Below are 23,826 nucleotides of genomic sequence, written 5' to 3'. Positions count from 1 at the left end.
TGAAAAAAAAATCCTCTTGGAGAAAAATCTACAAAAAATCAGGATCGTAAATCCCAACTAGGACACAAAGGAAATAAAATTCAGTAATCCATTAGGATGATGGAAATTTTACAAAGCAACTGTAAAGAAAAGCCATTTTGAGATTTTTGTGGTAGTTGGCTTTCCACAATTCTGTGACATAGAGCAAATTAATTATAAATCTGTAAAATATAGAAACAGACCAAATTATACATAATCACATCACTTTTTCCTCTCATTTCTGAATTTTTGAACAGCTCAGATGAGGCTTTTGACCCCTGACTGCTCTTACAGTTGAGTTCCATCTAACATGCCTTCCTACTCATGCCTTCCATTCTGGGACACGGGTTAGGGCAGGTACGTAAAGTCAATGCCACCTCAACTTTGTGACCTTTAAGTTTTCTGCAAGGGAATGCTTATCAGGGTGTTGTATTAAAAGCCAGCCTATTGTGTACAAACGTATAGTTACCCTAGCTTAGAATGTTGTATGATAACTTCTGAACTCTAAAAGGAGGCTGGTTTGCTACCTTATTTCAGCAAAGTCAACTTGACATAATTTATTCCACCTAACTTTGTACGCAGGTTTAGACTTTGGGGAAAAATCGTTACCACCTTGCAAATTGAGAATCCAATGAAACTGCTCATTAAACATTTCAAAATTATTTTTTCAATTTAGTCATAAACAATACTACAGCTATTCGGTTTCAAATTCCCTTTGAATTCCAAAGAGTTACCAAATTAATGACCATTAACTAGGATTTCAATGTTATGTTCAGATTAATCTTTAGTTGAAATGAAAATATGACCTATATCTAGTAAGAATAAATTTGAGCATTGCAATTTTATGTCAAAGTGAAACTTTATTTCTCTACAGGTTAAAATTTCTTTCACTAATACAAAAAGGCTATTGTAGTAAAACCAGAAAAGTCAGGTATGTTATTTGGTCCGTATGATTTGAAGAAAGTTTTTAATAGGTAACTAAATTCATATTTCTCCTGTCTTGCTTTTAATATCTGATTACCATTTACCTTTAAATCATTCAAAGGAGCTCAATGAAGAATATAAACAATATAAACAGTTTATTTTTGATGTGTCTCTAGCCAGCGGCTGATGGCCATTTTTAGAGTCCGGTTTGGTGTAAGTACCATTGAGGGAAGAATGAGATTCGTCATGGGACTTGTACGTTTCTTTTTGCTGATCCAGTTTTCCATTGCTTCCTTTTCATATGAATAGCCATCTAAAAGAAAACCACACAAATTATTTGCAGTGTAGGATAGGGAGGCTGGGATTACTAAAATGAGTGGAGGATACCAACTCCACTGCCAAGGCCTGTATTGTGGTTTCAGTGGTAGTGCTGTATCCCTACTCCTAAAATACTGCTGCCATAACATCCTCTGTTCTGCCTTCTAAGATCCATGGAGACTGCACAAATTACCCGGAACAGTGACCGTGTTTTACTGTGCTCCAAATTCAGATGTAGCAGAAAGGAAAACAGGAAAAGAGCCAGCTAGAGAGGAGAGTGGTCGTGAGATAAACTGCCTTATTAGAGCTGTTAGCTACGTGTGGACAGCATATGGCTAAAGATAAAAGGGCCTTAGCAAAACTCCTGACCTACTGAAAACCCAGGGAAACAGATACCAAGGGATTAGAGAGCTCATCCCATGACGGAGTTGATAGTAAAGGGATTTATGATTTAAAAAATTCTCTGGGCTGTTAATACATGTTTGTGCAAAATACTTTGCATATATAAAGATTGGAATTTGTGCTTCACTACTTTATTTTACTCTTAGCTCATTTTACTCTTAGCTCGTTCTCTTTAAACTGAAAATCTTAGTTCCTGATTATATTTACACATTTATTTGCTTTAACTTACAACGCACACAACAGTTTCAAACTAACAATGTCCTTATATCACTAACATAGGACCATCAAAGAAATAGAAGATTTCTTTCTGGCTCTTTGTGTCACCAAGAATAGATCCACTAGGATTTTCTAACTGAAATACTGTGTTTGAAAATCACTTGTGGGGGGAAAATTCTTCCATTTGGTTAGGTCACCAATTTGACATACAATTGTTTTCATTTGCTTCCCTTTTTTATCCTCTCAATTTTTAGATTGGTTTTGCATGATTTAATTCTGTAAAACATTAAAGTGATTTCAAAGTAAAAAACGTAAAACAAGGTACATTCGGAGGAGTCCCTCCTATCTCCCAACACCTGTTCCCCCCCCCATCCCATACAGGTAACCGTGCAGTTTTGTTTGTCCTTCTGTGTCTTCTTGAAAATATAAGCCCGTAGGTGTGTACACACTGTGCACGTATATTCTCACATAGGAACTCGCATCCTGTACAGTTTTGTACCCGCTTTAACTAGATCCCTTACCTTTTTATTCCGCCCCGCCCAGCCCCGCCCCCGCCGCCCCAGTCCAATGCCTGGCTGTATAGAAGGCTACCTCGGTGGCTTCCAGACTTCGCCTCTTACAAATAGTGTTGCTCTTATTTTGGGGGGGATTCCAGAAGTAGGACTGCTGCGTTGAAGAGTACATAACGTTGCTAGATAAGCCAATACTTCCGTAGGAATCCTACCATTTTAACTCCTGTTTAGCTCTGTGGAGGAGTGTTTTTTTTTTCCTCCTCAAGAGCTTCAAGAGAACACGTTGTTCAACTGGATTTTTCACCAGTCTCTCATGAACAGTGCTATGACAGGTAACTTTATTTTTTCTTTTTGTATGTTTAAGAGCCATTTGCTTTTCTTTTTCCTGTGAACTGTTAATATTTTTGGCCCCTTTTAATTTAGGAAGGTTCCATCCTTTTAAGACATTGAAATATAATTGACATGCTCGTTTCAAATGTACAACATAATTCTTCACTATATTGTGAAATGATCACAATAGGTCTCAGAAAGCTCCATCTTCACATATAATTACGAATTTTTCCTTTTTGTTGTGATGGGAGACTTGTAAGAATTCTGTTAGGAGCAGAGTGGACAGGGAGGTACAGGCTTCCGGTTCAGGAATGAATAAGTCACAGGAGGAAAGGGACAGCACAGGGAATAGTCACTGGTACTCTAACAGTGCTACCTGGACACAGGGCAGCTGCATTTTGTTGAGTCACTGTGTTGTGTGCTTCAAACTTACTGTGTCAATTAGATTTCAAATTTAAAAAAAAATTTTTTTAAAGATTTTATTTATTTATACAGGCAGAGGGAGAAGCAGGCTCCATGCAGGGAGTCCGAAGTGGGACTTCACCCTGGGCTGAAGGCAGGCGCTCAACTGCTGAGCCACCCAGGGATCCCCTCAAATTTTTAAAATTTTAAATAGATTTTATTTATTTATTCAAGAGAGACAGAGAGGCAGAGATACAGGCAGAGGGAGAAGCAGTCACTGTGCTGTACACTATATCTCCAGGACTAATTGTAGAACTGGAAGTTTTTATCTATTAACTACCTTTACACTTTGGCCCATATCCCACCCCCTGCCTCTGGCAACCAGCAGTCTGTTCTCTGTATCCATGAGTTGAGTGTATGGTTTTAGATTTCACGTGTAAGTGAGATCATAGGGTATTTATCTTTCTCGGACTTATTTTACCTAGCACAGTGCCTTCAGGGTCTATCCACGGTGGCACGAATGGCAGGATTCCTTTTTTTTTTTTTAATTTATTCATTTTTTAAATTTATTCATGAGAGACGCCTCAGAGAGAGGCAGAGAGAGAGGCAGAGACACAGGCAGAGGGAGAAGCAGGCTCCCTATGGGGAGCCCGGTAGGAGACTCGACGATCCCTGAGCCAAAGGCAGATGCTCAAGGGCTGAGCCACCCAGGCGTCCCTGGATTTCCATTTTTATGGCTGAATCATATTCCGTTGTGCACATACACATTATCTTTATACGTTCATCCATTGATGGACACTTGGGTTATTTACATGTCTTGGCTATTATAAATACTGGCAATGAATGTGGGGGTACAGGTATCTTTTCAAGTTGTTAGTGATTTTGCTTCCTTTGAATACCCATCCAGAAATGGAATTGCTGGATAACAAGGTAGTTCTATTTTTAATTTTTTGGAGGAATCTCCATATTTTCCATAGTGGTTGCACCATTTTACATTCCTACAAAACAGTGCGTAAAGGTTCCTTTTTCTCCATATCGTCACCAACATTTATTTGCTTTTTGATAACCATTTCTAAGTTATGAGGTGACCTCATTGTGGTTTTATGGTCCCCTGATGATTAGTAATGTTGATCATCTTTTCGTGTACTTGTGCATCTGTATGTCATCTGTGGAAAAATGTACATTCAGATCCTCTCCATCCTTTTTTCCCCTACTAAATAATAGTTCTTTATATATTTGGGACATTAACCCTTATCAGATACGTGATTTGCAAATATTCTCTCCCATTTCATAGGCTGCCTTTTCAATTTGCTGATGGTTTTTTTTTTTTTTTAATTTTATGATAGTCACAGAGAGAGAGAGAGAGAGAGAGAGAGAGAGAGAGAGAGAGAGAGAGGCAGAGACACAGGCAGAGGGAGAAGCAGGCTCCATGCGCCGGGAGCCTGACGTGGGATTCGATCCCGGGTCTCCAGGATCGCGCCCTGGGCCAAAGGCAGGCGCCAAACCGCTGCGCCACCGAGGGATCCCTTGCTGATGGTTTCTTTTGCCATGCAGAAGCTTTTTAGTTTGATGTAGTCCCACTTATTTTTGCTTTTGTTCTTTTGCTTTTACTGTTATATCAAAAAACTCATTATCAAGACAGATGTCAAGGGGCTTATCACCTATGTTTTCTTCTGAGAGTTTTTTGGTTTCATGTCTTTACATGTCTGTAACCTGTTCTGAGTTAATTTTTGTATATGGTGTGAAACAGTGGTCCCATTTCATGTTTTTGCATATTGGCTGTTGTATTCCAAGCACCACTTACTGAAGAGGCTGTCCTCTCCCCATTGTATATTCCTGGTTCCCTTGTTGTAGATTGATCATATTCTATGTGAGGGTTTACTTCTGGGCTCTATGTTCTGTTTGTCTATGTTACCTGTTTTTATGCCAAAACCATACTGTTTTGAAACTATACCTTTGTAATACAGTTTGAAATCAGGAATTGTGATGCCTCCAGCTTTTTTTCTTAGGATTGCTCTGGCTATTCAGGGTCTTCTGTGATTCCATACAAATTTTAGCACTGTTTGCTCTATTTTTTGTGAAAAATGCCATTGAGATTTTGAAAGATATTGCACTGAATCCAGAGATCGCTTCTGGTAGTATGCATATTTTAACAGTATGCTTTCAATCCATGTCTTTCCACTTCTTTGTGTATTCTTCAGTTTCTTAATGTTTTCTAGTTTTCAATGTACAGGTTTTTTTTTTTTTTACCTCCTTGGTTAAATTTATTCCTATATATTTTCTTTTTGATGCAGTTCTCAATAATTTCTCTGAGAGCTTGTTTCTAATATACAGAAGGCAATAAATTTCTGTGTATATATTTTTGTATCCTGCAACTTTACTGAATTTGTTGACTAGTTTTAACAGTTTTCTTGTGGAGTCTATAGTTTTCCATATATAAAAACATGTCATCTGCAAATAGAGATAGTTTTACTTCTTCCTTTCCAACTTGGATGCCTTTTACTTTTTTTTTTTTTTTTTTTTCCTAACTCCTCTGGCTAGGACATCCAATACTATGTTGAGTAAAAGTGGTAGAGTGGGCTCTCTTATCTTGTTCCTGATCTTGGCGGAAAAGATAGCAGCTTTTCACTGCTAACATTGATGTTAGCGGCAGGCTGGTCATATACAGTCTTTTATTATGTTGAGGTACGTTACCTCTATACCCATTTTGTTGAGAGCTTTTATGATAAACAGATGTTGAATTTTGTCAAAGGCTTTTTGTACATCAATTGAGATAGGATTATTATCCTTCATTTTATTAATGTGTCTCACATTGATTTACAGAAGTTGAGCCATCCTTGCATCCCTGGAATAAGTCCCACTTGATCACTGTGTGTAATCCTTTTAATATACTGATTTTGATTTGCTAAAATTGAGGAATTTTACATCTATGTTCATTAGGGATATTGGTCCATAATTTTCTTGTAGCGTCCTTGTCTGTGTTATATCAAAAAACTTTTATTATCAGGGTGATGCTGCCCTTGTAAAATGAGTTTGGAAGTTCTCCTCTTTTTGTAAGTTTGAGGATTGGTATTTCTTGAATATTTTTTATATCTTTGGAAAAAAAACACTTCATCAGTTTTTCACATATTTCTCTTGGATTTTGAATCTAGGTTAGGAAGTGTCCTTATTTCCAGATTATCAAGGAATTTATTTACATTTTCTTCTGGGACTTTTTTATGTTTATTATCTCTAATTCATTTGAAATTTAGATGTGCAGTTTAAGATAAAGCCAGTCTTATCCTTTTCCGTATGGCTAGTTATGAGAACACCACTTATTAAAATAATTTATTGTTACCATGGACTTAACGTATGCTGTTTTTATCATTCACTAAATTTTCAAGCGCACGTGGTTCAATTTCTAGATTTAGAAAGATACATATTTTCCAGTGTTCTGTCTATGCATGTGCCAATCCCATTCTGTGTTATTTTTAAATGCTTAAAACATGCTCTGATATCTGATAGGACTATTGACACTCCTCTTTATTTTCTAGGTTACTTGTTGTGTGGTCTTTCCAATGGACCTATTCATCATCTTCTGTATCACTAGGGAAAAAATCTAATAGTGACACCTTGATGGCATGTAGCTTCCTATCATCATGGTATGCTTTCCATTTGTTCCAAGTTTACTTTGCAGGGAAGTTTTATAATTTTCATCAGGACTATCTGATATATTAAGTCCTCTGTTGTACATTCTTTTATAAACTGAAGTTGGCATATGGTGTTTCATATGGTTTGGTAAGTCTGTATACTGCTGTGCTCACACACACAGCATAATATACAGTGCTATTACGGTATCCTTGACTGTATTCCTTATGCTGTATCTTTTATCCCCTGACTTATTCTATAAGTGGATGACTATCTACTGCTCCCCTTCACCTATTTTGCCCATTCCCCTACCACCCTCCCTTCTGACAATCATCAGCTGTATTTATGGGTCTGTTTCTGTCTTTTTTTAATTCCACATATAAGTCAATCATATGGTATTTGTCCTTCTCTGTCTGACTTCATTTAGCATAATACTCTCTCGGTCCCATGTTGTGGTAATGTTATACCTTTTAATTGCTTTTGTTTACATATATACTTATACACACATAAAGGCTATTGATTCCTCTTTAATCTGACTTACTAAATGCTAATGAGACTTATTAAGCTGTTGTCTCTCAGCTCCAAACTCATGCATGATAGGGAGGACTCTGCATGCTGAAGCCAGTATAATGCAAACCACATTTCTGCTTTGCCAGTCGGCTCCTTGTCAGATTTTGCAATTGGAACCTCTATAGGAAGACAACAGAGTGAAGTACCTGGCCATGGCCCTTCATCTGGCAGTAGTTGGTTATACTCTCCAGATATTTTGCTTGCATCATTGTAGGTACTGCCCAAATAGGTCTTATCCTTCTCCTTTTAGAGGCACCAGCTTGGGTATCTGGTGCCTTTTAAAGGCCTGAATTCTGGTTCTGGGAGACCTATGTGAGGTTCTGATAACCTCAACTTCCTTTTGTTCTCTAGAGTCTGAGGGATGGTAGATACTTTCTGCAGATTCTGTTATTGCTGTTTTCTTTTGAGGCACAGTTCACATAAAAGCCACCCTTTTTAGTATGCAATTCAGTGATTCTTAGTGGTGATGGTTATATAACTCTGAATTATACTAATTTCAAGACGTTTTCATCACTCCATAAAGAAACCCTGTACCCCTTAGCATTCACTCTCCCCTTTCCTAGCAACCACAAATCTTTCTCTACAGATTTGCCTGTTCTGGACACTTCCTATAAACAGAATCATACAGTATGTGGCCTTTGGTGTCTGGCTTCTTTCACTTAGCATAAAGTTTCCAAGGTTCATCCATGTAGCACGTTTATAAGTATTTGTTCCTCTTATAGCTGATTAATATTCCATTGTATGGATATAACACATTTTATTCATTCAGTAATGGTTCTTTCCACTTTCTGGCTCTTATCAGTTTAAACTACTGTGAGCATTCGTGTATAACTTTTTATATGAATGTTTTCAATTCTCTTGGATATGTATCTAGTACAATTGCTACATCACATGGGTAGCTATGTTTAGCTTTTTGAGGAACTGCCAAACTATTTTCAACAGCAGCTGTACCATTTTACATTTCCACCAGCAATATTTCTGCAAATCCTTCTACCACGTTTGTCTTACTAGAGGGTAACCAAGTGGCATCTCAATGTGCTTTTGACTTTCATTTCCATCATGATAGTGGACATCTTTTCTGGTGCTTATTGGTCATTTGTATATCTCTTATGGAGAAAGGTCTATTCAAATCCTTTGCCTATTTTTAATTGGATAATTTGTCTTACTATTGAATTTTAAGAATAGTTTGAGTAGGGAAGTATACTCAATTTTTACTGTTTTTATTTATTTGTAAATATTTAATTTATTTATTCATGAGAGTGAGTGAGGTGGAGAAGCAGGCTCCTCACAGGGAGCCAGATGTGGGACTTGATCCCTGGACTGGGATCACACCCTGAGCCGAAGGCAGACACTCAATGGCTGGGCCACCCAGGCATCCCATCCCTCAATTTTTATTTTTAAAAAGTTGAGTATAGGGGCCTGGGTGCTTCAGTCAGCTAAAGTGTCTACCTTCACCTTGGGTCATGATTCCAGGGCCCTGGGACCAGGCCTTACAACAGACTCCCTGCGCAGCAGAGCCTGCTTCTCCCTCCCTCTGCTATTCCCCCAGTTTGTGCACTCTCTCTCCGTGTCAAATAAGTAAAATCTTAAAAATGTTGAGTATAATGAAAACCTTAACCTTACATAGTACCATCACATTGGCCTATTACTGATAGTAATAGTATTAACATGCACATCTATATTGAATATTTGAGTTCAATAACAGCTAATTCATTTGCCACCAGGCTAGATAAATATAATAGATTATTTTTGACCTTCCAGGTGAAAGGGGCCCACTTTTGTTATTAATTTCCTAGTTATATTCCATTGTGGTGAGATGAGATAAAGCTGTTTGTGTTAGTTCTGGTAGTAGTAGTATCTGGTGTTTAAATATGGTTAATATTTATGGATGTCTCTGTTTAAAAAAGTGTACTTTATTTTGAATGTTCAGGGTTTGGTACATAGGTCTATTCTGGATTGACAGGTATGGTCAAGTCTGTTACTGTGCTTCTTTCCTTAATTGTTTCTGCTTTACAAAAGTTGTTGTTGTGTTTAAAACTGCTTATCTAGTAATAGTCATTATCTTCATTGAGAATGGTCTTCAGTATTACAAGAAAATACCCTGTGTCTTAAATTTTTCTTGGTCTGATTTCCATTTTTGCAGGCATGTAATTACTCCTCCTTTTTACTTGCAATTGTGTCATTTTTGCCTATCCTTTTATTTCTAGCCTTTCTGAATCCTTTAGGTTGGATTGTGCTTTGTTAATCTAAAATCGTTTTTTCTCTTTTGGGATGAGTTAAAATCAAACAGTAGAATTATGGAACAATACATTGGTAATATTTATCATTATTATATATCACAAGTTTTCACTATAGAAACTGGTTTCATAAATTTTAATGCTTATGGGAGGCATTTTTGATCTGCTGATTATTAACTGATGAAAAGCCTATCTGAACTTTTGAGTATTTTCTTGGTCTCTCCTTAATCAGTGGGCATCTTCAATTTTTCATATTCTCTATTTTTTTAAAAAAGATTTTATTTATTTGACAGAATGAGAGCACCCGCTGAGGGAGACGCACACTCCCTTGCTGAGCAGGGAGCCCACTGGGATCACGACCTGAGCCTCCATTTTTAATTTTATCTGTGCTATTAGAGCACATTACCATATAATATTTTGTCACTTTTAATGCAATTCCCATAAATGATTTTTTCCTTGCCTGCTTGTGGATTGTTAATTTCTTGGGTGGTGGCAGTGAGGAAAATGTCAAATCATTCAGTCTATGGCGGTACAGGTTTCCTACTATAACAAAGTGAGTTACACTGTTTTACGTAAAGTTCAATAGCAGCTTTTCATGGTATTCTAAGTCTTATTTGATTAACAGGAAAAGAATTTGGATCAGATCTAGCATTGCTAATGATATATAAGGTATCACACTATTCTACTAAAGTTCATTCCAGAGTAGTAAAGAGCTACCAAGCAAAGACCACTTCCTTATCTCCAGATACATAGAGACTTTCGTGTAAAAATGAAAAGGCACTGAAGCATTTTTATAACTAAAAATCATACTCCTGGTTTCTTTGAAAAATTCATGCGTGAGGTTTACTACTAGAGTTAGCTTAGTTGAAATCAAACGTGTTGCGAGTGGGGAAAAATGACAATTTTTAAAAGAATATATAGTACACATTCAGTATTAACTAATATGTTTGCTTGTTTTTCCTACTTTTTAAAAATTGTTGTTCAAATTGAGTTGACAAATCGAGAACTGTACCAGCTAGTTCGAGGAAGTAAACAATATTTAATAATTTAATATACTCAGATGACCAGGTATTGGTAAAATACCAAAGAAATGGTACCTACTATAAGATTTGTTTCTTAGACTTCCATTTCTGGTAATAAACCAGGTTAAGTAAACTCCCAAGTTTCTGTATTATACTTAGAAATGTGACTAAGGGCAGCCCTGGTGGCGCAGCGGTTTGGCGCCGCCTGGGGTGTGATCCTGGAGACCCAGGATCTAGTCCCACATCGGGCTCCCTGCGTGGAGCCTGTTTCTCCCTCTGCCTGTGTGTCTCTGCCCCTCTCTCTCTGTGTCTCTGAATAAAAAAAAAAAAAAAAGTGACTAAAATGTCTTTTTACATGTACAGCTGACTTCTAGGTTCAAATGGCTTCACCTTTATAAGAGCTCACTGGCTTGGGCTCTGAATTTATATTACCTTTGTCCAAGAAAAAAGCTTGCTCATCCCTGTTGCTCTGGGAAATGGACAAAGCAAGCCCAATGCCGTTCTGGAACTATATGCCCTCTTCCTGCACCGAAATTCCACAGGTAATACTTGACTGAAGGTGAACACTCATAGGCAACAAAGAGCAGGCTTAGGATAGCACAAACCTCAGGAAATAAATACAGCTTCTGAATATTTCTAAAATAAGAATGAATTTATGATTACTGTTCCAAAGCACTGTTACCTATGTTGACTTATTTAATCTGCACAACAATCTCATGAAGAAACTGATGCTTGAATAATTCCTTACTTATATGACCTTGGAGTGACAGAGCTGGGATTTAAACCCAAGCAGGCTGGTTCCAGAATCCGTGCCTTTGAACTACATGCTAAATCAGATTTCCAGAAATGAAAAACTACTGACATTAAAATTTTGAAGCAATGTCAGAGATAATGTAGAATTACCTTAAAGGCTGAAGAGATAAGGTATATAGAATGAGAATGGCTGAAAGTTTTCCAAAAAAGATAAAAGGCACAGAATTCCATTCAAGAAAGGCTATGCACTCTGAATGAGAATTAAAAATACTTTCAAACTGTTTTGAAACAAAATCAGAATTAAACTGACATTATACTTGCACAGTTACAACAGACACCAGAGTATGTTCCCTCTATATAATTGAGATAAAACACTGTAAAGGCTTTAGAGAAAAAGCAAAATGGTCAGATAGGGTTTATTAGCTTTTTTTCCAGCCTTGCAATGATGAATTTCAATGTGAACACTGATTTTTTTAACAAAGCTACCTAAATGAATTAACATACTTAAATGTTCAGAACAGACTTGAAAGCAATAAAATAGATGGAACACCTAACAAAGTTTTCATTTCTACCCCCTTTTTAGATTTTCTGTAGTTCTAATCAAAATTTCAATTAGATTTTCTTTTGTAGGGCAGCCCCGGTGGCACAGCGGTTTAGCACCGCCTGCAGCCCGGGGTGTGATCCTGGAGACCTGGTATCGAATCCCACCCACATCAGGCTTGTTGCATGGAGCCTGCTTCTCCCTCTGCCTGTGTCTCTGCCCCCCCCCCCTCTCTGTGTGTCTCTATAAATAAATAAAATCTTTAAAATAAATAAAAAATAAAAAAATCCTTTAAAAAATATTTTCTTTTGTAGCATAACAAGATGATCCTATAACTTATCTGGAATTGGGAAAGCCAATTTTATTTATTTTAATTTTATTTATTTATGTTTGTCCACTTGTTTTTATAATGGATTGAAGATTATTCTCCCTTCACATGGCTTTTCTCTACACCACAGGCTTTTGCAAACGAGGCATTTCAGGCTTCAAATGAAAACAATCATCCTTTAATGAAAAATCTGAGAAATGCTTTTCTGGAGTTTCTGATCCTGGAGACAACTTGCTATAAGTCCTTAAGGCAAATGCCAGGAGTCAAAGAAATTGTAGAACAGTCTCGGAATGTAAACAATAAAATCGCTGACCAAGGAGTTCTATCAGTGGATGAAAACTCCTCACAAAAACACCTATCTAGAGAGTACCAGCTTCTTGGTTTTTGAAGTTCGTGTGAATTTTATGTCCTAGAAGCACTGTACATTGTTTCCTTTGTAGAGACTTCCGTAGTGGATAAAAGTTCATGATGTTGCTTAAAAAAAAAAAAAAACCAAACACCAACCCTAGCAAAGAGAAGCTACTCAAATACTAAGCAGTTCTGAGGTTTTAGTTTCATATTTTTCTTTTGTGGTTGGCATAGGGAAAACCAAACTGAGAAATCATAATGTTGGAGTATTTTAAGGGCATGCTATTGTAGATATTAACAAGTTTATTTATACAGTAAGACCTCTGCAAAAAGTGCTCAGCTCGATGCCACATTCCAGGATAGCCACCATTGGATTCTTTTTCTAAATTGCCCATGTTTACAGGTTTCACAAATACCCCTGAAGTCTTCCCGGTGTGCTTGGCAATGATAAAATTCATGGCAATATCATCACAGTTTTGGATTTCATCTATCAAAGCATGGAGAGCAGGAGGCTGCCTCTGAAACAGGTCAAGGTATTTGCTATTGAAGAACGAGGCTCCAATCAGCACCACAGAGTACTGGTCACCATTTCCAAACCCTGGGGTTTGCAGTTCAAAACCTCCATAACTGTAGATGCCTGATGAAGTAGAGACATGCTTTCTAGGAACAAATCCTACAATTTGATCAGGAAATTGCTGCCAAACTGAGAAAGCAAAAACAAGGTCTTGGGTGCTAATTAGCGTGTCATTGTCTACCATTAACACTGCATTGGTTTCTAGTTCAGGAAAGACCTGGAGTCGATTTCTCATCCTTTTTGTTGTCTGTAGTTTGAAGATCACAGGGACAGGATGCGGCCCTAGAGAATTCCGTAACTCGTCTGGTCCCTTCTCCCCAACATTGTTCCACACTACAATCACTTTATGCAGATACGGCACAGCCTGATAATGCTTTAAGAGTCTCAGTAAGAGGGATCCCTGGGTGGCGCAGCGGTTTGGCGCCTGCCTTTGGCCCAGGGCGCGATCCTGGAGACCCCGGATCGAATCCCACGTCGGGCTCCTGGTGCATGGAGCCTGCTTCTCTCTCTGCCTGTGTCTGCCTCTCTCTCTCTCTCTGTGTGTGACTATCATAAATAATAAAAAAAAAAAAGTCTCAGTAAGAGATCTGTTCTGTTGTATGTCTGCATTATTAGAGTAAAGGAATACAGGGTGGACTTGCCCTGGGATTTTATTTCCCTACACAAAGTATCTTGTCTTCCTTGATATTTGGAAGTAAAATGGTCAAACGAGCAGCAGCATGAGGATGACCACCAGAGAGAAACGAAGGACTCCAATGCCCATCTCTCATCCGGGAAGTTTGCAGATGTGGCAATACCTCATTACGGTAAAATTTTAACTTTTTAAAAAGTTTCTTTAATTGATAGGAACAGAATCTCTTATTGCTCGAGTGCAGAAGATTGCAGCGGGGCCCGCTGATTTATTCGCTTGCAGCTTGGATCTCACAAAACGGAAGGGGCGTCTTGCTTGCTCATTTTTTGTGTTTATGGTGTGTGGGTGTTTTTGGTTTTGTGGGTTTTTTTTTCCCCCTAAACCCAGACGCGTGCACCCATCCTGCCTCATTCGCGGAGTGATAACCCAGGAAACGGGCGAGCCAATTTTAAAAAAGAAGATGAAGCATAAATCAAACTAAGAATTTAAAATAGGGCAGTATCTATCAGTATTAAGATTTTATCCAGTTGGAATATTTAAGTAAGTGTACCTGTGTATACAGTATATGACTGAGGAGTTTCTTCTACAGAATTACTTGGAAAAAGCTGTTCAACAGAGTATGAGTTAATTTACGGCACATTCATACCATGAAATACTGTCCTGTAGTTGAGAATGAAGTAGTTCTAAATATACTAATGAATATTATTTGATCTGTTAAGTAAATACGATTTTTAAAGTTTTTATCATATCCCTTTGTCATAGAATAAAATTATAAATAAAAAAAGATCTGGAAGGATAGATCAAAGTAAGAAAAACCTCATTTTCAAAACATATTTCTCTACTGCTTCTTATTAAGCATAGGTTTTTTAAAAGGACAGCTGTAATAAATATACTATGTAAGAATGCTTCTAAGGCAGTCAGTTTAACACACAGAAGAAACACTGGGGGATAATAGCCAAAAAGGACATGTAATCAATTCAGAAAAATTGAGGAAAGGATAAAACAGGAGCTAGAAGAAACCAAAATCAAGTGGAAACACGCTGGAAGGAATGAGTAGATAGATGGATCACAATACAGAAATCTATTACTTTGTTTAAAAAAAAAATCATTTTTACTTATTTAATCCCTAACACCCAACATGGGGCTTGAACTCACAACCCCAAGATCAAGAGTCACATGCTCTATTGATTGAGCCAGGCATTCTGAGGACAGATATTTTAAAAATTACTTTAACTTCAACTATATGTATGTTTTCCCACAGGGAACACCTCTAAAAGTAATGCAGGAAGACTAAAAATAAATGAATGGCAATTCTCCCTGGATTATACTAAGTGAAAAAAACTAATCCCAAGATGTTATTTACTGTGATTCCATTCATATAATATTTTACAAATGGAGGATAGATGAGGACTGGAGAGAGCAAGGAGGTGACAGATAAGCTATAAAAAGGCAAAGGAAGGTTTAGAAGTTTGGAACTGTGTTGATTGGTGATTGATGCTCAAATCTCCAAAAGGGACAAGCTTGTAGAACTTAATGCACATGCATGGTACTGGGGAAATCTATGCTTGGTAGACTGCATCAATGTCTGTATTCTAGTTGTGATATTCTATCATATTGCTGGCATAGAACAACCAGGCAAAGTGTATAGGATCTGTTATTTTTTACAACTGCATGGACTCTTCAACTGCTTCAATAAAAAAAGGGTAACATGAAAGACACAGACAATACTAAATATAAGGAAGGCTAGGGAGCAACTAGAATTCTTATACACTGCTGGAGGGGGTATAAGCTATTTCAACCACTCTGGGTAACAGTTTGTACATATCTATTCTCTGGAATATATCCAATAGCAATGCATATGTGTGTTCACCAAGGTTCATGGCAGCTAATAATGACAGAATGGATAATTTATAGTATATTCACATATACAAAGCAGTAATTTGTTAATTTTTATAACAACATGGGTAAATCACACAAAAGCTTAAGGCAAGAATCTAGACCCCCAAAAGATATAGTTAATGGTTCAATTTAGATAAACTTAAATCAGAACATTTTTATTAATGTTAAAATTTAGAAAATGGGTAACCTTTGGTGAAAGATTGTTATATGAAAATTCAAGATGTACACGGTTTTAAAAGTAGATTGAAAGAAAAATACCATGCAATTAATAAACAAAAAGAGAATCAAGATTAAAACAAATGATACAATTCAACACAAAATACATTAAAATTATGCAACAAGAATATTGTAAAGATAATAGAAAATGTAAACCTCCAAGAAAGAATACTCAGAAATCTAATTTGATGAAGTAACCTATTATAAAAGCTATATTTGAAGCTTTCATAAATCAAATCTCCTACAAAGAAAACTCAAATATCTCTTTTGAACACAGATTTAAAAATACTGAAAATATTAGCATATCCAATCCAGCAATAAGTGAATTCAAACCCTAAAGATTCCACAAAAAAAGTTCTAAATTCAATTCAGCAAGATACAAAAGTTAAAAGATACAAAATCAACATACAAAAATCAGCTGTGGTTCTATACACTGACAATGAAGAATCCAAAAAGGAAATTAAGAAAATTCCATTCAAAACAAACATCAAAAAGAATTAAATACTTAGTCACAAACTTAAGCAAGGAGGTGAAAGACTCGCATACTGAAAACTACAGAACATCGCTGTAAGAAATTAAAGACACAGAGGAAAGATATCCTGTTGTTCATGGATTGGAAGACAATGGTTAAAATTCCCATACTATCCAAAGCAATTAAAGAGTCCATGTGATTCCCATCATAATACCTCTCAAAATCTCCCTCTCAAAATCCCAAAAACATTTTTGGCAGAAATAGAAAAATCCATCCTAAAGTACATATAGAATTGCAAGAAATCCTGAAGAGCCAAAACAATCTCAAAGAAGTTGGAAGATTCACATTTCCTGACTTCAAAAGCTACTATATACAAAGCTATAGTAACCAAAACAGTGTGGTACTGGCATAAAGACAGCTATGTAGACCAACAGAATACAGAAAGAAACCCATACATACATAGCCTAGTGTTTTCAGCAAGTGTGCCAAGACCATTCCAATGGAGGAAAGAACAATCTCTCTAACAAATGGTGCTGGGAAAGTAGATACCTACATACAAAAGAATAAGTATACCATATAAAAAAATGAACTCAAAATGGAACAAAAGCCTAAATGTATAAACTAAATAAAACACTCAGAAGAAAATATAGGGGGAATACTTCATGATACTGGATTTGGTAATGATTTCCTATGAATATGACCCCAAAACCATATGCAATGAAAGAAAGAGACTGTACTTCATCAAAATTAACTTTTGTGCATCAAAGGGCCTTAAAACAGAGTGAAAAGGCAACCCATAGGATGGGAGACATACTTGTAAATCGTATGATACAGGATATCCAGAATATATAAAGAACTCCTATAACTCAACAACAACAACAAAAAAAATTGAAAAATGGTAGAGGACTAAGATATTTCTCCAAAGAAAATATATAAAATGAAAAAATATATATAAAATGACCAGTAAGTACCTAAGACATTCAACATCCTAGTCATTAGGGGAATGCAAAAATCAAAACTGAAACGAGATACCACCTCACACCCATCAGGATGGCTATCATAAACAAAATAATAATAAGTACAGGCAAGAAAAATTGGTACCCTTGTGCACTGCTGGTGGGAATGTAAGATGGTACAGGCACTGTGAAGATGGTATAGTGGTTCCTCAAAAAATTAAATACAGAATTACTGTATGAGCAATTCTTCTGGATATATACCCCAAAGAACTGAAAGCAAGGACTTGAACAGATATTTGTACACTTACATCGACGGTGGCATTATTCACAATGGCCAAAAGGTAGAAAAGACCTACATGTCCATGGTTGGATGTATATACCAAATATGGTATAAACATACAATGGAATATTTTTCCGCCTTAAAAAGGAAAGTAATTGTGACACATGCTACAATGTGGATGAACCCTGAAGACATAATGCTAAGTCAGTCAACACAAAAGGGCAAATACTGCATGATTCTAGTTATATGAGGTATCCAGAAGAGTCAAATTAAGTATCACTCAACTATATACTCAAAAACTATTAAAATGATTTTATATATTTGTATATCACAACAATAAAAAAATTAATGAATATAATGTATTAGGCAGAATAATGACCCACAAATATGTCTACATCCTAATCCTGGAAGCTGTGACAATGTTATGTTAACATGGCAAAAGAGAATTAAGCTTGCCAAGGATTAAGGTCACTTATCAGCTGATTTTAAGACAGGAAATTTTCACAGGAGTTCTTAAAAACAGAAAAGGAATATAGGAAAGTGGGTCAAACAGATGCAATGTGATACAGGAAGATACTAGGTTTAAAGCTGGAAAAAGGCCCCATGCTGAGAAATATAACAGCCTCTAGGAGCCAGTCTCCTATTGCCTCTGTAACAGATTATTACAAACTTAGTGGTGTAACACAATTTATTATCTTATAGTTCTGCAGATCAGAAATATGAAATCAGTTTCCCTGGGTTAAAACCAAGGTGTCAGCAAGGTGGCATTCTTTCTGAAGGCTCTAAGGGAGAATCAGTTTCCTTGTTTTTATTTACTTCTAGAAGCTGCCCGAATTCCTTAGCTTCAAACTCTATTCTGTTGTCACCTCTCCTCTGACTCTTCTGCTTCCTTCTTTCACTTATAAAAGATCCGTGTGATTACACTGGGTCTATTGGATACTACAGGAGACTCATCTCAAGACCCTTAATTTCACATCTGCAAAGCCATTTTGGCCATGTAACATTCATAGGCTCTAGGGCTCTAGGACATGGACATGCTTGGGGAGAGACCATTCTGCCTACCACAGTTGGGAACAGCCCTCAGGTTACAGCTAGCAAAAAAATAGGGACCTTAGTCCTAAAATCACAAGACACTGAATTCTACCAACAACCTACATGAGCAAGAAATGGATTCTTCCCTAGAGCCTCCAACAAGGAACAGGACCTGCCAATACCCGGACTTTTATCTATGAGAATGTACTGGACCTCTGACCTACAAAAATGTGCTAAGCCACTAATTTTGTGGTGATTTGTTATGACAGCAAGAAGAAACTAATACAGTAATCTCTAATAATACAGGATAAAAGAGAAAAACCATCTTATTTCAGGATAAGCATTTTAAATATTCTCAGCAACTGGACATAGAAAAGAACTTTTTAAACTTGATAGAAGGCAGTTTACATCATACTTAATGGTGAAAGATTGAACTGAATCGAATGCTTCCCCCCAAGAGCATGTTAAGGCACTCTTACCACTTCTTTTCAACATTGTACTACAAATCCTGGACAGTGTAACAAGAAACAGGAAAAGTGGGAGGGGCAGGAGAGGCATACAGATTAGCAATACAAATGTCTACTTGCAGATGATATGATCATGTATGCAGAAAATCAGGTAAAAGGATCCAAAAAAGAGATATTACAACTAATATACTAAAGCAAAGTCACAGAATACAAAGTCAATCTACAAATCAATTATAAAATATTGAGCAATGAAGAATTGGGAATTGAAATTTTAAAAGCTAGTATTTATAGTGTTATAAAAATACTAAATACCTAAGGACAGTTTTAGCAAAGTAAGTGTAAAACCTATATACTGAAATACAAAGCACTGCTAAGAGAATGTAAAGAAGACCTAAATAAAATGGAGAGCTGTGTGATGATATGCATGAGTTGGAGCTATCAGTTCTGAACGAATCAATATATTGGAATGGTGCTTAATCTATTTCTGGCAAGCTTTTACACTGAAAACTACAAAATATTGTGGAAAGAAGTAAAAGAATACAAATAAATGGAAAGACATCCTGTATTCATGGATTGGAAGAGTTAATATTAAAATGTCCATGCTACCCAAAGTCATCTACACCTTCAATATAATCTCCATCAAAATCCCAATGGCACTTTTTATAGGAATAGGAAAACCCATACTAAAATTTATATGGAATCCCAAAGTATCCTAAAGAGCTAAAACAATACTGAGAAAGAACAAGACTGGAGGCCTCATACTTCCTGATTTCAGAACATATTACAAAGCTATAGTAATCAAAAAAGTATTGTACTGGCCAAAGCACAAACATATAGACCAATGGGACAAAATAAACCAGAAATAAATCCCCTCACATATGTGGTGAAATGATTTTCAACAGGAGTGCCAATACTACACAATGGGGAAAGACAACACTTTTCAAATGTCCACTGAATATTCCAACAAGGGGATCCGTGGGTGGCTCAGTGGTTTAGCGCCTGCCTTCAGCTCAGGTCATGATCCCTGGGCCCTGGGATTGAGTCCTGCATCGAGCTCCCTGCAGGGAGCCTGCTTCTCCCTCTGCCTGTGTCTCTGCCTCTCTCTCTCTCTCTCATGAATAAATAAATAAATACAGGGATCCCTGGGTGGCGCAGCGGTTTGGCGCCTGCCTTTGGCCCAGGGCGCGATCCTGGAGACCCGGGATCGAATCCCACGTCGGGCTCCCGGTGCATGGAGCCTGCTTTTCCCTCTGCCTTGTCTCTGCCTCTCTCTCTCTCTCTATGACTATCATAAATAAATAATAATAAAAAAAATTAAAAAAATAAATAAATACAATCTTTAAAAAAAAAAAGAACATTCTAACAAAATCTATCAAAACCATTCTTTTTCATGGTCATAAAGCATTGTGATGGGGGAACACATACCATAAAAATAACCCTAAGTAATGGATAACAGAAAAAAGGAAGTACCAAGGTATCAGTGCAATGCTGTTTACAATTTAAATATTTCCACTATTTGGTATATGAATCAAAATGTAGCAGAGAGCCACAATGGAATAAAGTATTTAAAACAGAAAATTACATAGAATAAGTCACTATTTAGAAATGTATAAAGTCTTACACAAAAATTTAAAAAAATATGGATTCACTGATTACAACTATGTAAATTATATACATCTGTGTCTATTGACAGATTAGAAATTAATGTGGAATGATGCAATTTTATAATCTTTAAATCTTATTTCTGTAAGGTTGTTTACATTCATGATAAAGTAAACAGATCACAACAGCCTATCTCAAAAACATTTTACCTTGCGTTCTTGTAACCAAAAACACAGTTCACAAGTTCAAGTAAAGCTTGTTAAACTGAACCCTTTTGTCTCTAATCTTATCCAAACCTACTCCATCCAATTTTATTAAGAAATATATAATGTTCAATAGTTTACCTCAGATTAAACGAGTTAAAAAAAACTACTCATGAGCTATAAAACAGAGGCTGTAAAAATTTCTCATGTTTACACAAACTTCTATGAAATATCTACATTATTTTTTCATTTAGCACATAATTAATGCCCTAAAACTTAGAAAAGCATCACACATACCTGATGCAATGACAGGATCTTTCATAAGCTCCCTAGTTATTGGACATAGAAATTCATCAGGAATTCCAGAAGAAAGGGCTTTCACCTTGGTCCTGAGTTCTTCAATTTTCCTCAGAACTTTACTCCGCAGCCCTAGAGATTCTGAAAAGAACTTATTCTGTTAGGGTGAGAGAACCACTGGTAGCCTCTATGCAAGTCTTTAGCAAATAGAGATTTTATCTATTACAACCAAAAATCTTCAGATATACTGTTTTACCACACAAAACTGTTTTCTTTATAAATTCCCTAACTAATCTTTATAGTATAGAATACTATGTAGTTAAACCAGCACAAATGGAGAATTTATTCTAAAAAAACTTTATTCTGAAAGTTGAAGAATTTCAGACTCCTGAAAAGACTTGTTACTACTGGTTATTGTATTTAACCAAAAAATTTCCTAACAATTTTTAAAGATCTTCAGTTTAATGATTAAAAATTCCATTTTATATTTAAAACATGTTTGAAACTGGACATATCTGCTGATTCTCACATGAAACACGATCATAAATAAAACTCACCTGTTTGTGTAAGACTATACACACAAGTTTCACTCATTTGTATTTTTACTTTTATCAAGTTTTAAAAATTATTTTAACTTTTGATTTCAGGAAGTTTAGTATAATTTTAGGAGGTTTAGTGTTATTAGATGTTTACATTTTTATTTAAAGATTTATTTATTTTGAGAGAGAGAGTGCAAGCACGTCGGGGGGAGGGGCAGAGGAAGAGGGAGAAGGAGAATCTTAAGCAGGCTGCATACCCACAATGGAGCCTAACATGGGGCTTGATCTCATGACCCTGAGGATCATAACCTGAGATGAAATCAAGAGCCGGATGCTTAACTGACTAAGCCACCCAGACACCCCAGAACTTTAAAATACTTCAGAATGATGTGAAAAAAATCAATAAAATACTTCAGAATGATGTGAAAAAAATCAATGCCCTTGTCTATTTATTTAATCATTTATTGTTTATAATAAAACAATAATAAAACAATATTATTATTGTTTAATTTGTTCAATCTGCTAACTTTCCAAATCTTAAACACAAAACAGATTTATTTACCAGAGAATGTTAACATTTTTGTCTCCATTCATAATAATGATTTTCCTAATTCTGCTATTAGACCACTACAGAAGTTAAATTACATTTTATGCTTTGGCCTGATAGTTCTGAAACTTATTTTACTGAAGTTTAAAATGATTCTAACTACTAACGCTGAGACTCATCCGTCAGAAACTATTTCAAACCATTAATTAAATCCAAGAATTTATTATTCTTTATCGGAATAGAACTCTATTCCTATTAATTGTTTCTACTATGCTTCTTTTATGTTTTCAAACACCCTTTGTTGAAATCTGAAATTATTGTTTTACATTGTCAAGTGCTTCTTGTGATAAGGTGAAGATTTATTGTGAGAGAGTAATGAGAAATCAACTAATAAAGATGCTAAATTCAGCAGAACTTAAAAAGAAAACCCCTACACTCTATTACCTACTTCTAGGATGAAAGAGTAAATTATAAAGGAAATAAGTTATTAGAGATACAAAATTAGCTTTCACAGTATGGCCTGAGAACAAAACTATCTGACCCTAAGTATTTTTACAAACCATCATTCTGTTAACTTCTTACAAGGCCATAAGATTCCAAGATAATTTAAATACATTCACATGCTATATTTACCATTTTAAGAAAGCATAACACTATACTCTAAATGGTTTTAACTTTTTTTTGTTGTTATTTGACTCTTCGTTAACAATAAATCTCACTATGGAGATCCTATTTCCTAAGCTTTCCCATTAAGATTTTATTATAGTATGTTAATAATAGTATCTGGTATTATATTAGAGTATGACACTAAGACAGTTTTTGAAAAGGATCTAGTATCCAGAATATATCAACAACTCTTACAATTCAACAATAAAAAGACAAATAAACCAATTTTAAAAGAACAAAGCATCTAAACAGATATTTCTTCAAAGAAGATACATAAATGGCCAATAAGCACTTAAAAAGATTCTCCATATATCTTTAGGTAAATACAAATCCAAACCACAATCTAACACCACTTCACATCTATAAGGGTGGCTATCATTAAGATGACAGGCAATAAATAACAAGTGTTGAGAAAAAGGTGAACAAATTAATTGGAAACCTCACACACTGAAGTACTTACACATACAAAACACAGATGAACTTTGAAAACCTTATGTTACATAAGAGAAACCAGATACAAATGGCACCTGCTGTATGGTTCCACTTATAAGAAATGTCCAAAATAGGCAAATCCATAAAGACAGAAGTAGATCAGTGGTTGCCAGGAGCTAGGTAGAAAGAATGGGTTCTTTTGAGGGGATAAGATATATAACAGTGTTATATAACTCTATGGATATTCTAAAAACCACTGAACTATATATTACTTAAGGAAAAATGACTTATTGGAAATGACAAAGCATTGTTGCAAAAAATTAAGACAACCTGAATATACCAATATATGTCCTGTGCTTATGGATTGGAAGACTTATTAATATTGTTAAGATGACAATAATCCCCAGATTAGTTCACAGACTCAATATAATCCATATCAAAATAGGTGGCTTTTTAAGGAGTGCC

At 36.0% G+C, this 23,826-nt stretch overlaps 1 protein-coding gene and 1 pseudogene across 5 annotated transcripts in view; both read right to left on the bottom strand.

Annotated features, from left to right (window-relative positions):
• Positions 1 to 1,073: 1,073 nt before the first annotated feature.
• Positions 1,074 to 23,826, bottom strand: part of WDSUB1 (WD repeat, sterile alpha motif and U-box domain containing 1) — a 48,627-nt gene continuing 25,874 nt past the window's right edge. For 4 of the 5 annotated variants that reach the window (XM_055307828.1, XM_055307827.1, XM_055307830.1 and 1 more), the window contains 2 exons: positions 21,178 to 21,318; positions 1,074 to 1,255 (listed from right to left, as the gene is read on the bottom strand). In XM_055307828.1, the coding sequence (XP_055163803.1) occupies positions 1,098 to 1,255; positions 21,178 to 21,318 (299 nt within the window). In that variant the 3' untranslated portion in view covers positions 1,074 to 1,097. The remainder of the gene's footprint in view (positions 1,256 to 21,177; positions 21,319 to 23,826) is intronic. The other variant, XM_055307829.1, reaches the window with a different exon arrangement.
• Positions 12,208 to 14,773, bottom strand: LOC129498504 (exostosin-like 2; annotated as a pseudogene).

The sequence above is a fragment of the Nyctereutes procyonoides genome, unplaced genomic scaffold, assembly GCF_905146905.1.
Source record: "Nyctereutes procyonoides isolate TBG_1078 unplaced genomic scaffold, NYPRO_anot_genome, whole genome shotgun sequence".
NCBI classification, from domain to species: domain Eukaryota; kingdom Metazoa; phylum Chordata; class Mammalia; order Carnivora; family Canidae; genus Nyctereutes; species Nyctereutes procyonoides.
The sequence above is the reverse complement of the archived record's forward strand: the minus strand, read 5'-3'. Positions and strand labels throughout refer to the sequence as shown.